Genomic DNA, 17,240 nt, shown 5'->3' on the forward strand with positions numbered 1-17,240 from the left:
GTTTGCATTAAGGCAAAAAAGTTTAAAAAAGTTTAAAATGTGGCAAATAAATTAACTTCATGTCTTGAATACAAATCCAACACAACACATCACAGAGTCACACTATTTTCAAGCATGGTGGTGGCTGCATCATGTTATGGGCATGCTTGTCATCGGCAAGTACTAGGCAGTTTTTTGGGATAAAAAGAAAAGGAATAGAGCTAAGCACAGGCAAAATCCTAGAGGAAATGTCACGTTCTCACCATAATTCTTTTGTGTTTTCTTTGTTTTAGTGTTGGTCAGGACGTGAGCTGAGTGGGCATTCTATGTTGTGTGTCTAGTTTTCCGTTTCTATGTTTGGCCTGATATGGTTCTCAATCAGAGGCAGGTGTTAGTCATTGTCTCTGATTGGGAGCCATATTTAGGTAGCCTGTTTTGTGTTGGGTTTTGGGGGTGGTTGTTTTCTGTCTTCATGTCTTCTGTCTTTGTGTCTATGCACCAGATAGGACTGTTTCGGTTTTTTACATTTATTGTTTTGTAGTTTGTAGTGTTCACGTTTTTGTCATTATTAAAACATGATAAACACTAACCACGCTGCGCTTTGGTCTGATCCCTGCTACACCTCTTCTTCAGACGAAGAGGAGGAAATCTGCCGTTACAGAACCACCCACCGAAAAAGGACCAAGCAGCGTGGTAACAGGCAGCGGCAGCAGGAGCAGCGCGAGAAGGAGGAATGGACATGGGAAGACGAGTTGGACGGTAAAGGACCCTGGGCAGATGGGCGGCAGTGGACCACTCAGCACAGCAGCTACGTAGGCAGCGGAGTCGGCACTCAGCTAATTAAAAAGTAAAATCCTGCACATGCACAGAAATATCCATATTTTTTGCCTGGGCAAATTGATATACAAACACGCTGTATCCGAGGCCGCCATCACAATGCTCTAGTTCTTTAGACAGTCAAAAGTCCAAAACAGGTAAACCCACACGCACGTAGGCACAGATCAGGATACCAAGCTCCCTGAATTCATATGTCGGTAGTCGAAAGTGAGTTACCCGCCTTACATTATGTGCCAACTGGAAAAACACTATAAATTCAATCCCTTAATAACTGATGTATGAGTGTGTGTTTGTTACTACTTACCAGAGAGACTTGCTTCATGGTGTCCCTCCAGGTCTTGTCGACGGCAGTGAAGCGGCGTCCCTCCTCTGGCATTTGGGCCATGATGTCTGGGGAGCTGAATATGGGCTCTAGGTAGAGCCAGGTGGACTGCACCTTTAGCCACTCGTCCAGGATCTCCTGCAGCAGCAGAAGCTTGCCTTCCCACTCCCTGGGGATGGATGGATGAATTAATGAATAAATCAGGGGCATATTCATTAGGGCACACCGTATCAAAAAATTGTTTGTGATCTGAGATCCAATGTTTTATATTTGGTGAAAGTACAGAATGTTACCTTTTATTTGAGGGTATTTTCATATCTGTTTTACCATTTAGAAATTAAAGTACTTTATGTATCTAGTCCATTTGAAGGTGTCATAAATACAGTGTGTAAAGGCTCTGGTGGCCCGGCTGTTGCATCCAGCAGTGTGTGTGACGTTTGGTGTGGTGTTCTTTGTTGTTTTTACACTTTGTTTGTAAACCATCTGTCAACGATTGCTTTATAGTGGCGGGGTGTTAGACTGATCTTGTTGATCGTGTACATACCCGCTACAAACGTATTAAGTTATGAAAACACTGCTGACAGCGGAATCCAATACAGAAAAGAAATCCTACTACAATGCAACTCACACACAAATGCAATGGATATCCCAATGGCCCATCTAATCCCCTATTGTCTGCGAGTGGATTACAAACCCAAATGCAAAAGCGGAACACGCGGGGGAATCAGACAGACTTATAAAATGTAAGAACAAACTTCCCTTACACACCACCTTGCTGATCAACGCCCAGTCACTGAGGGGGAAAGCGGATACGCTGTCAGCAGCAACATGAATACCGGGAGGCCTGTTTGATGGCGTTTACTGAGACTTGGCTGGATGACAGAGTCCCGGACAGGGAAGTGGGGCCGGCCGGGTTCACACTGGTCAGAGCGGACCGTGATCTGACCATCACAGGGAAACATCACGGAGGGGGCGCCTGCCTGCTTGTCAGGGACCAGTGGTGTAAATTGATCCTGGTAAGAGAGAGACTCTGTACCCCTGACATTGAACTGCTTTCTGTGTCACTGCGACCCTACTATCTGCCCCGTGAGTTCACCCAATTGTTTGTTACCGTCGTGTACATTCAACGAAAAGCTAATATAATAAAGGCATCAGAGATTATTTATTATCTGTCACAGAACACTGGAATCCATTTTCCCCGATGTACCCACATTTATTTTTGGGTATTTTAACTGCACTTTGCACAAGGTCCCACGCACGTACCACCAGTATGTGAAATGTCACGCTACGAAAAATAAGACTCTTGATTTGTGCAATGAGACAATACCAAATGATTTCTCTGCCACCTGTGCCTTCTTCGACAAAAAGGCACAGGGGCGGAGCTTCGGTGGCGTACCCGAGCTCTGAGAGAGCACGGCTCCTAGCCCAGCCTCGGACACGTCCACCTCCACTATGAACGCCAAAGAGGGATCCGGATGAGCCAGCACGGGAGCCGAGGTAAACAAAGCTCTCAGGTGACCAAAAGCCCTGTCAGCCTCAGCCGCCCACTGCAGTCGCAACGGTCCCCCCTTCAGCAGTAATGGTAATGGGAGCCGCTATCTGACCAAAGCCCCAGATAAACCTCCGGTAGTAGTTGGCAAACCCTAGGAACCGCTGCACTTCCTTTACCGTGGTGGGAGTCGGCCAATTACGCACGGCTGAAATGCGGTCACTTTCCATCTCCACCCCTGACGTGGAAATGCGGTACCCTAGGAAGGAGACGGACTGTTGGAAGAACATTTCTCAGCCTTGACGTACAGGTCATGCTTCAAAAGTCGACTAAGCACCCTGCGCACCAGGGACACATGCTCGACGCGTGTAGCAGAGTATATCAGAATGTCGTCGATATACACCACACCCTGCCCGTGCAGGTCCCGGAAAATCTCGTCAACAAAGACTTGGAAGACTGATGGAGCATTCATCAACCCGTATGGCATGACGAGGTACTCATAGTGCCCTGAGGTGGTACTAAATGCCGTCTTCCACTCGTCCCTCTCCCGGATATGCACCAGGTTGTGCGTATCCTGAGATCCAATTTTGTGAAGAAGCGCGCCCCGTGCATTGACTCGATCGCACTGGCGATGAGAGGCAGCGGGTAGCTATACCTCACAGTGATCTGATTGATACCCCGATAGTCAATACACGGGCGCAGACCTCCATCCTTCTTCTTAGCAAAAAAAGGCAAGTGAAGTGGAGGGCCGAATGTATCCCTGCCCCAGGGATTCGGAGACATGTGTTTCCATAGCCGCCGTCTCATCCTGGGACAGAGGACACACGTGACTCCTGGGAAGTGCTGCGTCTACCAGGAGATTTATCGCACAATCCCCCCGTCGATGGGGTGGTAATTAAGTCGCCCTCTTCTTACAGAAGGAAAGAGCCAAATCGGCATATTCTGAGGGGATGCGCACGGTGGAGACCTGGTCTGGACTTTCCACCGTAGTCGCACCGATCGAAACCCCTACACACCTCTGTGAGCACTTTCGTGACCACCCCTTGAGAGCCCTCTGTTGCCACGGAATATTGGGGTCATGACAGGCCAACCAGGGTAGGCCCAGCACCACAGGAAACACAGCAGAATCAATAAGGAAGAGACTGATTCTCTCCTTGTGACCCTCCTGCGTAACCATGCCTAGTGGGGCGGTGGCCTCCCTAATCAGCCCTGACCCCAATGGTCGACTATCTAGGGCGTGCACAGAGAAGGGCATATCCAAAGGAACAAGGGGAATCCCTAAACTATGGGCAAATGAACGGTCAATAAAATTCCCAGCTTCCCAATACTTATTTTCCACCATAATTTGCAAATAAATTCATTAAACATCCTACAATGTGATTTTCTGGATTTTTTTTTCTAATTTTGTCTGTCATAGTTGAAGTGTACCTATGATGAAAAGTACAGGCCTCTCTCATCTTTTTAAGTGGGAGAACTTGCACAATTGGTGGCTGACTAAATACTTTTTTGCCCCACTGTACATGTGAGCAACAGGGGGCTCTGGGTGAGCCTGGGGTGACACGATAGTGCCCTGCCTGCTGCCTCGAATCCCTGAGGAACCCCCCGACAAGCAGTGTGCCCTCTGCGGCCACAGATGGTGCAGGGAATGGCCCATCCTCCGGTCGCCCTAAGCGCAGCACCTCCCAGCTCCATGGGTGTCGGAGCGGAGGTGCTGGGGGATGGAACTGACAGGTCCTGATCCGGACGTCCGCGGGTAGCCAGCAGGTTGTCCAGGTTGGGATTGAGGTTTTTTTGATGAGAGTGGTTGTGTTCATTTGGGATCTATCGCAACCCACAACTGTCCCAGACAATGTTTGGAATATTTATTTATCGCACAGAATAGAATAGTTCAATTGTTGTACTATGGGGGATGGTAGATTGACTTGGCTGGTGCTTTTGCTGTTCGTTAGGCCTACTCGTCTTTTTGGCTGATGAAAAGTAAATGTAGACAGTTCTTCTAACATCTTCAATATGCGCCTCGGAAAGACAGACACCGATGTGTCTGTCTTCACTTGTAGCCTACTTCAGAGCTGAGATAGATGCCTGTGAGAAGAACCCAATCAAATGACGTGCATTGGCTAATAAGAATTGAGGTATCTGAGAGAGCCATGTGAGTGAGAGGTGCTTCGGAACATGCAGCCGGGCAAAGGGATTTCTGATTATTAAAATCAGCCCAAGAGCACAACGGCCACTAAAGGCATGGATTTTTTTAGGGGCCATTACGGACACTAGGGGGATGCTGCCGGGATATTAGAGGCATTAGCAAGTGCTTGTCAAATTGTGAATGAGAGACTAATGAAGTAAGTGCAGCCTGTGCAAGAAACAAAGAGCTCATGCCTCTCAGGCAACTTTTTTTCAAATCATCAATCGAGTCGCATCATGCACCAACACCCCATAATTACAAAGTGAAAACATGTTTTTCGGAATGTTAACACATTTATTGAAAGTGAAATATAGAAATATCAATTTTACATAAGTATTCACACCCCTGAGACAATATATGTTAGAATCACCTTTGGGAGCGATTGCAGCTGTGAGTCTTTCTAGGTAAGTCTCTAAGAGCTTTGCACACCTGGATTGTACAATATTCGCACAATATTAATTTTAAAATTATTCAAACTCTGTCAAGTTGGTTGTTGATCATTGCAACACAGTCATTTTCCAGTCATGCCATAGATTTTCAAGTTGATTTAAGTCAAAACTGTAACTAGGCCACTCAGGAACATTCAATGTCATCTTGGTAAGCAACTCCAGTGTATATTTGGCCTTATGTTTTAGGCTATTGTCCTGCTGAAAGGTGAATTTGTCTCCCAGTGTCTTTTGTAAAGCAGACTGAACCAGGTTTTCCTCCAGGATTTTGCCTGTGATTAGCTCTTTTCCTTTTCTTTTTATCCTAAAAAACTCCCTGGTCCTTGCCGATGACAAGCATACCCATAACATGATGCAGCCACTACCATGCTGGAAATTATGAAGAGTGGTACTCAGTGATGTGTTGGATTTGCCCCAAACATAACACTTTGTATTCAGGACATAAAGTTAATTTCTTTACCACACTTTATGCAGTTTAACTTTAGTGCCTTTTGCAAACAGGATGCATGTTTTGAAATATTTGTATTCTGTACAAGCTTCCTTCTTTTCACTCTGTCACTTAGGTTAGAGTAACTACAATGTTATTGATCCATCCTCAGTTCTCTCCTATCACAGCCATTAAACTCTGTAACTGTTTTAATGTCACCATTGGCCTCATTGTGAAATACATGAGTGGTTTCTTTCCTCTCCTGCAACTGAGTTGGAAAGGACTGCTTCTTTTTTTACCCATCTACCAATAGCTGCCCTTCTTTGCAAGGCATTGGAAAAGCTCCCTGGTCTTTGTGGTTGAATATGTGTTAGAAATGCACTGCTCGACTAAGTGACCTTAAAGATAATTGTATGTGTGGGGTAGAGAGATGATGACATCATTCAAACATTATGTTAAACATTATTATTGAGTCCATTATGTGAGTTGTTAAGCACATCTTTACTCCTGAACTTATTTAGGCTTGCCATAACATTTAAGCTTTTCATTTTTGATTCATTTGTAAACCTTTCTATTTCTAAAAACATAATTCCACGTTGACATTATGGGGTATTGTGTGTAGGCCAGTGACACAAAATCTGAATTTAATACATTTTAAATTCAGACTGTAACATAACAAAATGTGGAAAAAGTCAAGGCGTATGTTAGGACCTTGTAAACAGTTGGATTGTTCCACGAAATGGGTGCATTTTGGGCATTCAAATATTTGTTCTTTCAACATTCAGTTGCATGAAGGATATGTTTAGCCTATGGAAAAAAAAACTTTTCCCATCTCAGGGATTAAAATCCTATGAACTAAGAGCATTTTATCTGCACTTGTACCACACTGTCTGTCAACTCTGTTACCGACACTTATGTAGCTAACTACCTAACTATTATTTAAAAGCATGTTTGAGATAAATCCAAAAAGTTCTCATTGATCAAGTATCCCTTGTACAAATAAACTCACGTAAAATATCAAACTAATAAAGTTAACATTGGGCATCTAACAAGGTTGACGATTTACAGGCTTGAGGTTTTAGGTGAAAATCGGCCATTACTTATCATATGGTGAAGAGCATGGGACTACATGGTGTTCATGAAATTAGTAATTATACATATGTTCCACACATAATGAAAGTTAAATCAAATTCCAGTTTTCCTAAAGTGAATTGAGCGAACAGGCTTGATGTGTTGAGCTCGAGCACCTCAGACAAAGATGATAAAACAATTATTAATAGGCCAAAAAGAGAGAGATGACTTACTTCCTTTCCCACCATGCTGTTCAGAGGACCCAAACAATGTCTCCTACTGTGAATAATTTAACTTGGTGGAATGGTCCATTATTTTAAAGGGGTAAATTGTTTGTTTAACGGGGTTGGCCTTAAAATGAGGGACAAACGTAAATACATCACTAATAACATCAATATAAATAATAATCTTCAGAAATGACTTTGCCAAAGCATCAAAATAACGAGGCCTTTACAATGATGGTGAAACTTGGAAGTAATGTTGGGATTAAGTGGGTTGAAATGTTCCTAGAAGACACAGGGTTTATGAAGGGCCTTTATTCATATTAAAAATCGGATTTATTAAATTCTCCATTGTTGTCAATAAAGGTGGTAATTGGGAGAATATTCAGTGTGCACACCATATCCCCCCCAAAAAATAAACATATATACGGAAAACAAAAACAAGCAGTTCTTATTGGAACTTCCGGTTTCAGTAAATGTTCTACCATTTAGTGCCAAATGAATATGACCCAGACAAGTACTGTGTACTGCCATATGTGTACGATTCAATTGGAGAATATTGTACAAAATTCACAGTATTTTTTAACTGTAATTTAAACTCCTCACCTGCTCACCTAATTTTATACCGCCCCCCTCCTCACCTGATCTCAGCCTCGAAGGGCTTGATGAAGGGCGAGCCCCGCATGGTCTGCGTCTTGACAATGTGGTCGTCCAGCAGCATCTGCACTTCGTCCACCGACGACAGGATGGACGTGCCAGTCTCGCGGTAGGGCAGCAGGGCAAAGTCCATGTCGCCCCACTCCAGGGCCATCTTTTCCATGGCCTTTTCCAGCGAGTGCTCCTTGCTGGCCGCCTCGCTGACGCCCTCGAAGCTGGCCAGGTGGGCCTCCAGGTGCAGTGGAAGGAAGCGGGCCACGCAGGCACCTTCCTCGGCTGGACGCAGCGGGAAGCCCACCACCGCTGACATGGTGTTCCAGTGGCGGTCACGTAGCCCCGGGTTACACAGCACCTTAGTTGGAGGGGATTTGGTTTATTGTTAGTCTCTTGTATCATATACTGTGCCTACATCCTAAATGACCAGAGCCCATAGCTACAGTAGTAGTGCACTACATAGGGAATAGTTTGCCATTTGGGAAGCATCCAGTATGCAGTGTCTTGGCTAAGTGTGGGGTCAATGAGCCTTGGATTACACAGCATCTAGGGTTACACAGCAACAGCAGCAGGCTGTTGTATCGTGTACTGTATCATCATATTACTGGGAAATGTATGATGCTATTCTTATACTGTTGAGAACTAGCTGTAAAAGATTAGTGTGGGTGACATGAGTTGGCCGCTGCAATACAAGGTAAAAGTTATTTGAGATCTAGTGGAAAGTGCTGCTACATGAATACAATCAATTATTCCAGTGTCAGTATTAGACAGAATAATAATCAAATCAGTGCATAAATCATGATGGTCGGTGCGATGTTAAAGGGCCCTGTTTCCCGATGGAACTTAGGCTTACAAGTGTTTAAACAATGCATCTTTCCTACAACGGCCCGAAGACGTAACATGCGTTTCCCAAAACACCACGCACGCAAAACGAACGGTTGCTAAGTGCGTAGTTACTGATAGGATCGAAAGAAAGGGAGCGCTGCTCTCGGATCAGCTTTCTCCATTAAAATCTTACCTTAACATCATAATTATTTCACAATACTGACAACAAAATCAGCTCCTAGAGAGATATTACCACCTACGGCTGCAAATAAAAATGCACAAAATCACAGATTTGGCACATCATTGTGTACATGTTAGGCTACACATCATAACATATATTGAGATAGATTACAGACAGTAGCAAGTAGCAAAAAATAATTCAACTGATTGAACATAAAATGTATATTAATATGATTTAACTAGACCTATAGCCTACTGTTTACCCTGAGTGTACAAAACATTAGGAACACCTGTTCTTTCAATTATGTAGGTGAAGGCTATGATCTCTTATTGATGTCACTTGTTAAATCCACTTCAAATCAGTGTAGATGAAGGGGAGGAGACAGGATAAAGAAGGATTTTTCAGACTTGAGACAATTGAGACATGGATTGTGTATATGTGCCCTTCAGAGGGGGAATGTGCAAGACAAAATATTACTAATATAACATCAAAATGTATTGGTCACATACACATATTTAGCAGATTTTATTGTGGATGTAGCAAAATGCTTGTGTTCATAGCTCCAACAGTGCAGTAATATCTAACATTTCACAACAATATACACAAATCTAAAAGTAAAAGAATGGAATTAAGAAATATATAAATATTAGGATGAGCAATGTCGGAGTCTGGAGTATATATATATCATGATGTGTGTTTTGTCCTATATTTTTACTTTATATATTTTTTTAAATCCCAGACCCCGTCCCCGCAGGAGGCCTTTTGCCCTTTGACAGGCAATTTGTTCTTAACTGACTTCCAAGTTAAATAAAGATTAAATAAAATAAAATAAAAATATACAGACCCAGTCAAAAGTTTGGAAACCTACTCATTCAAGGTTTTTTCTTCATTTTTACTAGTTTCTACATTGTAGAATAATAGTGAAGACATCAAAACTATGAAATAGCACATATGGAATCATGTTGTAACCTAAAAAGTGTTAAACAAATCAAAATATATTTTAGATTTTAGATTCTTCAAAGTAGCCACCCTTTGCCTTGATGACAGTTTTGCACACTCTTGTAATTCTCCAAACCAGCTTCACCTGAAATGCTTTTCCTACAGTCTTGAAGGAGTTATGCTGAGCACTTGTTGGCTGCTTTTTCAACTCATCCCAAACCATCTCAATTGGGTTGAGATCGGGTGATTGTGGAGGCCAGGTCATCTGATGCAGCACTCCATAATTCTCTTTCTTGGTCAAATAGCCATTACACAGCCTGGAGGTGTGTTGGGTCATTGTCCTGCAGAAAAAACAAATGATAGTCCCACTAAGCGCAAACCAGATGGGATGGCGTATCGCTGCAGAATGCTGTGGTATAGATGCTGGTTAAGTGTGCCTTGAAATCTAAATAAATCACTGTCAGTGTCACCAGCAAAGCAACCCCACAACTGTCACATCTCCTCCATGCTTCACAGTGGGAACTACACATGCAGAGATCATCCGTTCACTTTCTCAAATTTGGACAAATTTGGATACGGTTGTCCTTCTGGAAGGTTCTCCCATCTCCTCAGAGTAACTCTAGAGCTCTGTCAAAGTGACCATCGGGTCCTTGGTTACCTCCCTGAACAAGGCCCTTCTCCCCCGATGGTCAGTTTGGCCGGGCGGCCAGCACTGGGAAGAGTCTTGGTGGTTCCAAACTTTTTCCATTTAAGAATGATGGAGGCCACTGTGTTCTTCGGGACCTTCAATGCTGCAGACATTTTTTGGTACCCTTCCCCAGATCTGTGGCTCGACACAATCCTGTCTCGGCGCTCTACAGACAATTCCGTCGACCTCATGACTTGGTTTTTGCTCTTACATGCACTGGTAACTGTGGGACCTTAAATAGGCAGGTGTGTGCCTTTCCAAATCATGTCCAATCAATTGAATTTACCAAAGGTGGACTCGAACCGAGTTGTAGAAACATCTCAAGGATGATCAATGCAAACAGGATGCACCTGAGCTCAATTTCGAGTCTCATAGCAAAGGGTCTGAATACTAATGTAAATAAGGTATCAGTTTTTTTTTTTAATACATTTGCAGAAATGTCTAAAAAACAGTTTTTGCTTTGTCATTATGAGCTATTGTTTGTAGATTGCTGATAATTTTTTTAATCCATTTTAGAATAAGGCTGTAATGTAAGAAAATGTGGAAAAAGTCAAGGGGTCTGAAATACTTTCTGAAGGCACTGGATGTACGTGTGATGGGATGTATAGACATTATGGACGGTATGTGGATAGAATATTTAGTATATCTGTAGAATACGTAGGATAGAATAGTATATATACAGCAGTAGTTTAATAGGGTGGCATTGACTAGAACCCTGTATATACATATGAAATGAGTAAAACACTATGTACACTTTATTAAAGTGACCAGTGTTCTATTATTAAAGTGATTCCATGTCTATGTACATAGGGCAGCAGCCTCTAAGGTGCAGGGTTAGTCCTCTTGTCCAGATGGGATAGGGGAGTACGATGGCAATTACTTAGTCCGTGGATCTATTGAGACGGTATGCAAATTGAAGTGGGTCTAGGTGTTAGGTAAGTTTGAGGTGATATGATTCTTAACTAGCCTCTCAAAGCAATTCATGATGTCAGAAGTGGGTGTTACGGGGTGATCGCCATTTAGTTCAGTTACCTTTGCTTTCTTGGGTAAAGGAGCAATGGTGGACATCTTAAAGCAAGTGGGCACAACAGACTGGGATAGGGAGAGATTGAATATGTCTGTAAAACACTCCAGCCAGCTGGTCTGCACATGCTCTGAGGACGCGGCTAAGGATGCTGTCTGGGCCGGCAAACTTGCAAGGGATAACACATGCTTAAATGCCGTACTCAGGTTGGCCACGGAGAACGAGAGCCCACAGTCCTCGAGAGCAGCCCGCGTCGACGGCACTGTGTTATCCTCAAAGCAGGCGAAGAAGGTGTTTAGCTTGTCAGGGAGCAAGACGTCGGTGTCCTGGTTTTAGCTGGTAGCTGGTTTTCCCTTTGTAATCCGTGATTTTCTGGACTCCCTGCCACATATGTCTTGTGTCTGAGCCGTTGATATGCAACTCCACTTTGTCTCTGTACTTGTTTGATTGCCTTACGGAGAGCATAACTGCACTGTTTGTATTCAACCATATTCCCAGTCACCTTGCCGTGGTTAAATGCGGTGGTTCGTGCTTTGAGTTTTGCGCGAATGCTGCCATCGATCCACGTTTTTTGTTTTGGGTAGGTTATAATAGTCACAGTGGGAACAACATCCCCTATACACTTCCTGATGAACTCAGTCTGTGTGTCAGTGTACATGTCAATGTTATTCTCATAGGCAACCCAGAACATATTCCAGTCCACATGATCAAAACAATCTTGAAGCATAGATTGAGGCGTGCTCCCTCTGCTGTCTCCTGAAGTCCACGATCAGCTCCTTCGTTTTGTTAACGTTAAGGGAGAGGTAATTTACATGGCATCACTCCGCCAGTGTCAGGGTTCCACCTGTCACCAGAGGGCGGCAGAGACCATCCTAGAGACATTAATGACAGTCAGGTGTGTCCTATTTACTCAATATGATTTCCCTGTTAAAAGAGGTGTGTTTTCTGTTGTCCTTTGCTTAAGCTTGAATTGTGTGCCGTGTGCGTTGGTCTCCTGAGAGTGTTTGTTGTTTTCCCAGTGTTACTGTGATCCTTCCGTTACCATTTCTCAGTAAAGTATTATGTTGATCCTTAACCACTAATTCCTTGTCTGTTCTCTTCTCTGCACCTGGGTGCAACCTCACCATGTCACAGCCAGGGCCCTCACCTTGTAGGCTGGCTTGTCATTGATGGTAATCAGGCCTACTACTGTTGTGTCGTTTGCAAACTCAAAACGATCTTTCAGCATGGATTACGATTGGTCAGACCAGCATTGAATAGACCTTAGCATGGGAACTTCCTGTTTGAGTTTCTGCCTATAGGAAGGGAGAATGGAGTCGTTATCTGATTTGCCGAAGAGAGGGCGGGGGAGGTCCTTGTAGCCTTCCTGGAAGGGAGAGTAACAATGGTCGAGAGTTTTTGATGCGTGAGTACTACAGGCAATGTGTTGATAGAACCTCAGCAGCATTTACCTCAGATTTAATTAAAGTTAAAGATTTAGTTAAAGTTCCCAGCTACAATAAATGCGGCCTCAGGATATGCGGTTTCCAGTTTGCACAAAGTCAAGTGTAGTTCCTTGAGGGCCGTCGTGGTATCCGCTTGAGGGGGAATATACATGGCTGTGATGATAACCGAAGAGAATTCCCTTGAGCGGTAATACAGTCAGCATTCGATTGTGAGGTATTCTAGGATGGGTAAACAAATCGTCTTGAGTTCCTGTACGTTACCACAATCACACCATGAGTAGTTAATTATGAAACATAGATCTCCGCCTTTCTTCTTCTTGGAGAGTTATTTCTTATCTGCACGATGTACTGAGAACCCAGCTGGCTATAGGGACGGGGACAGTATATCCGGAGAGAGCCATGATTCTGTGAAACAGAGCATGTTACAGTCCCTGATGTCTCTATGGAAGGAGATCTTTCAGGCTGTATGTAATAACACATAACACAAAAAATGTTCTGGCCTAATAATGAATGAAATAACAAAAACAAAAAAAATACTGCAGTTGCTTAGGAGCTAGAAACAGAGTGGCCTTTGAACGGGGTATGGTAGTAGGTGCCAGGCGCACTGGTTTGAGTGTTTCAGGAACTGCAACGCTGCTGGGTTTTTCACGCTCAACAGTTTACCGTGTGTATCAAGAATGGTCCACCAAAAACAAACAAAAGATATCTGATGTAAAATATACTGTCCGTGAAATGTATGTAGTATGCATAAGCTAGAAGTGGAAGCCTATGTGTTGTTGTCCATTAGTTTACTCCAATTAGGGGAGGGGTGGTATGGTTAGGGGAAAATAATAAACAAGGAAAATATATTTAAAAAATATATATATTTACAACAACAACAAAATATGTATGGGGGGGTTGGAAATGATGCAGCCAATTACAATGATGGAAGCCGCAATATTAAAGCTGATCCACCCCCCCAAAAAATAAGAATGGTCCACCACCCAAAGGACATCCAGCCATCTTGACGCAACTCTGAGAAGCATTGGAGTCAAACTTTCGACACCCGACGAATTGAGGATGTTCTAAGGGAAAAAGTGGGTGCAACTCAACATTAGGAAGGTGTTCCTAATATTTTGTACACAGTGTATATTTGAATGCACTCATCTTGGTTTTCATTTGAATCATAATTTTATACATCGCTTGTTTGTATCAATTGCAAAGACATTGACAACTGTATTCGTAGTCAACTTTGTTCAGAAGTTATCGGCGGTCACAGTGAGACGGATAAGTTTAGAGGAGATCTTCTGTGTATAAAGTGACGCTGGAGGGCAAAAAAAGCATTAACGACACACTTAGCTGTTCTACGAGTGGTCTGAGGCAGATTACGTTTTCAAGTGCAAAGATTTTCAATCAACCGCTACATACCTGTACGAGGGGGATGTGCTCCTTAAAGGCCTCCACCTCAGCCTTAACACGGCTAGCAATGTGCAGAGCCTTGGGCGTATCCCCGAAACCCTTCTCCAGCTTGTAAAGGGCACGCCAATAGTTGCCCACATCGCCCTCCACCTTGTCTGGGTTGACCGCGGACAGTGGCCCGTGAACCCATTTACGGTGCTGGTTCTGGAACTCTGAGGCTGTCTCGTAGAGGCGGAGGAAGGGGAGCAGGCGGTCCTGGACCTTCTTGCGCTGCGGGTACTGGGACACGGGCCAGTTGAAGGCCTCTTCCTCCTGGTTGAAGCCGTCGATCTGTAGGGGGAAGGGAGGTGGAGACAGAGGCGTCAAGGCAAAGTGGACTGCTGACACCATGGGCAATTACAGTGGTAACAAAAGAAAGCAATCAATTAATTATCAAAAAAATTACTCAGTGTGAAAGTTTTTTAAGATATATGAGGGTCTGTGTTATTGGAGATACTGAACCTGCACACCATATGTAAACACAAACACTCATCATCACTTTATTATACTGTCTCTGCTGCCCTCTACAGTCATTTCAGAGAAGAACAATAATACTTTATTGTCCACTGTTATTTTCAGATCAACACCTTTCAGCAAGCATGCTAATTGCATAAAACCCTGGCGAAAAGCTACGTCCCAATCCTCCTCACCTTCTCCATGGCGGTGTCCAGTTTGGAGTTAAGGGCCTGTGCCTTTTTCAGGTACTTGCTGAGCTCGGACAGGTCCCCGAAGGTGACAAACTCCTCCGCCTGCTTGGCATAGCTCTCTAGCTCCTCCACAAACCTCTCACACCGCAGCTAAAGAGGAAATACAGTGGGAGAGATACACATTTGGAGATAATTGTTCGTATGCACTATCAAAGTAGGTGAGTCAGTGGTATTGTACTTAAAGTGTGCAAGTCTAAATATATGTTGCTCTCTAACTCTCACAAAAACATTCCAGATGGACTACATACTGTATTTATTAATTGGATGGTTCACCCATCGATCGGGTTCCCACCTATAAATATCTGGGCATGGATTGACAAAGACTTAATGTTTAAACAAATATATATGAATGAGCTAGTTGAAAAGCAAAGATTTAAAGTCTTTTTTTTTTTTCTTTTTTTTTTTTACATAGATCTTGCCTCACCCTAAATAGCAGGAAGCAGATTGTACAGTCAACTTTCCTGACAGTTCTTGACTATGGTGACACCATTTACCAGATTGCAGCAGCCCTACTCTTAAAACGTTGGATGCCGTCTACGATAGTGCCCTTCGCTTTATCACAGGTGAGTTTTAATACTAACCACTGCATCCTGTATCAAAAGCTTCGCTGGTCCTCATTAAAGTCCCATAGATCACTTAATTATAAATGTTTTGTTTACAAAGCTCTACTACACAAGCTTCCAATTTACCTAATTTTGTTGCTAACGTATAAAAGAATGAGCTAAATCCTTTAGTTTTAGTTTAAGTGCCAACATTGTTGGAATAACCTACTAAATTCCTTGCATCTTGTTCCCTGGTGCCACTAGGGGAGTTTAGGACTCGGGTGTTGAATGAATTGAGGATTGCAGTTTCGATTGATGGTAGTGGTTTATTTGTTGACATTGTGGTGTTGAGGTTGTGCCTTGTGGTTATTTATATTCTTCTGGTTTTATTTGTAAGGTACATTTTTCTTCCTGTTTGTGAGACAATGTTTGTACTCAGGGCACCATTGGGAATGAGACTGTGGTCTCAATTGGGCTACCCTGAATAAATAGAAGTTAATAAATGGTCTGGACATGACAACTTTTTAAATTAATGGTTATCTGTAGTGATTTATGCTGGAGTTTTGTTGCAAGGTCATTTTAATGCAAAGTACTGTATGTCATTGATGTGAGGTGGAGGATAATTGGTTGTTTTAGGTTATTGTGAGGGTTTGGTGTACTGTTAACTTTCAAGAGTGGCTTAGACAGATTATCAGGGTCATGTTCATCAGGCACCAAACTGACGAAAACAGAGTGAAACAGGGAGGGACTACCTGGACCAATAATAAACGCTAATTGTTGTTTTCAGTTGCAGTGTTTTACTACAAGGTGCACTAATGAATACACCCAATATGGTTTTTTTTTTACTTCCACTCTCCCTCCCTCTGTCTAACTGACCTTAAGGCCACCCTGGTACTGCTCTGTCTTCTCCCTGGTGATCTGCCGGTGCTCCTCGAAGATGGAGGGCATTCGTGTGTGCCACTGGAAGGTCTGCCGGTTGAGGCGCATGTCCACAGGGGAGAAGGTGACATAGTCCACTAGGAAACACAGACGGGTCTTGGACTCTGACAGCTTGGTCTCCAGGAGGGGCATCTCTGTAGCCTCCACCTTGTCCACAAACGCCTGGTAAAGTGGGATAGAATGTGGTCAATTCTGGGAATAGAAAACTAGAAGGTCATAGTGATGCTTACTTTTATTTACAGATGTATTTGTGAGGTTCATTAGGAAATGACAAGGGTAACACTTTCAAGTACTTTAACATTTCTCAAAATAAATGGTAACCACTCGATATGGTATGTATTATTTATCAAATAATTTGTTTAACAGGGACAGTACACAACAATCAAATTAGACAATGCTGAGGTGTAATAATGCTGGACTTAGTTAGACAGCTATTTTGTTTACCAAATGTGCGACTTGTTTTAATGAATCCCAAGGAAACTGACTGACGACCAGACTCAAAATAGAAAAATGTAGGACTTTTGAATAAAACTCACTGAACTGTTTCTGCTTATTTGAGCTGTTCTTGCCATAAAATGGACTTGGTCTTTTACCAAATAGGCCTATCTATACCACCCCCACCTGTTAATCGAAATGAATTCCAGGTGATGACCTCATGAAGCTGGTTGAGAGAATGCCAAGAGTGTGCAAAGCTGTCATCAAGGCAAAGGTTGGCTACTTTGAAGAATCTCTAATATAAAATACATTTTGATTTGTTCAACACTTTTTTGCTTACTACATGATTCCAAATGTGTTATTTTATAGTTTTGATGTCTTTACTTTTATTCTACAAAGTAGAAAATATTAAATTAAAATAAAGAAAAACCCTGGAATGAGAAGGTGTGTTCA

General features: G+C 43.0%; 1 protein-coding gene across 1 annotated transcript in view; it reads right to left on the reverse strand.

Moving 5' to 3' along the window:
• The window catches only part of dnah7 (dynein, axonemal, heavy chain 7), a 200,263-nt gene that overhangs the window by 156,720 nt on the left and 26,303 nt on the right, over window positions 1–17,240 (reverse strand). The window contains exons 15-19 of the mRNA XM_071356079.1: window positions 16,290–16,514; window positions 14,815–14,961; window positions 14,135–14,455; window positions 7,616–7,983; window positions 1,121–1,307 (exon numbers count right to left, since the gene is read on the reverse strand). Coding sequence (XP_071212180.1) covers window positions 1,121–1,307; window positions 7,616–7,983; window positions 14,135–14,455; window positions 14,815–14,961; window positions 16,290–16,514 — 1,248 coding nt within the window. The remainder of the gene's footprint in view (window positions 1–1,120; window positions 1,308–7,615; window positions 7,984–14,134; window positions 14,456–14,814; window positions 14,962–16,289; window positions 16,515–17,240) is intronic.

Source organism: Salvelinus alpinus, chromosome 20, assembly GCF_045679555.1.
Source record: "Salvelinus alpinus chromosome 20, SLU_Salpinus.1, whole genome shotgun sequence".
Taxonomy (NCBI): Eukaryota; Metazoa; Chordata; class Actinopteri; order Salmoniformes; family Salmonidae; genus Salvelinus; species Salvelinus alpinus.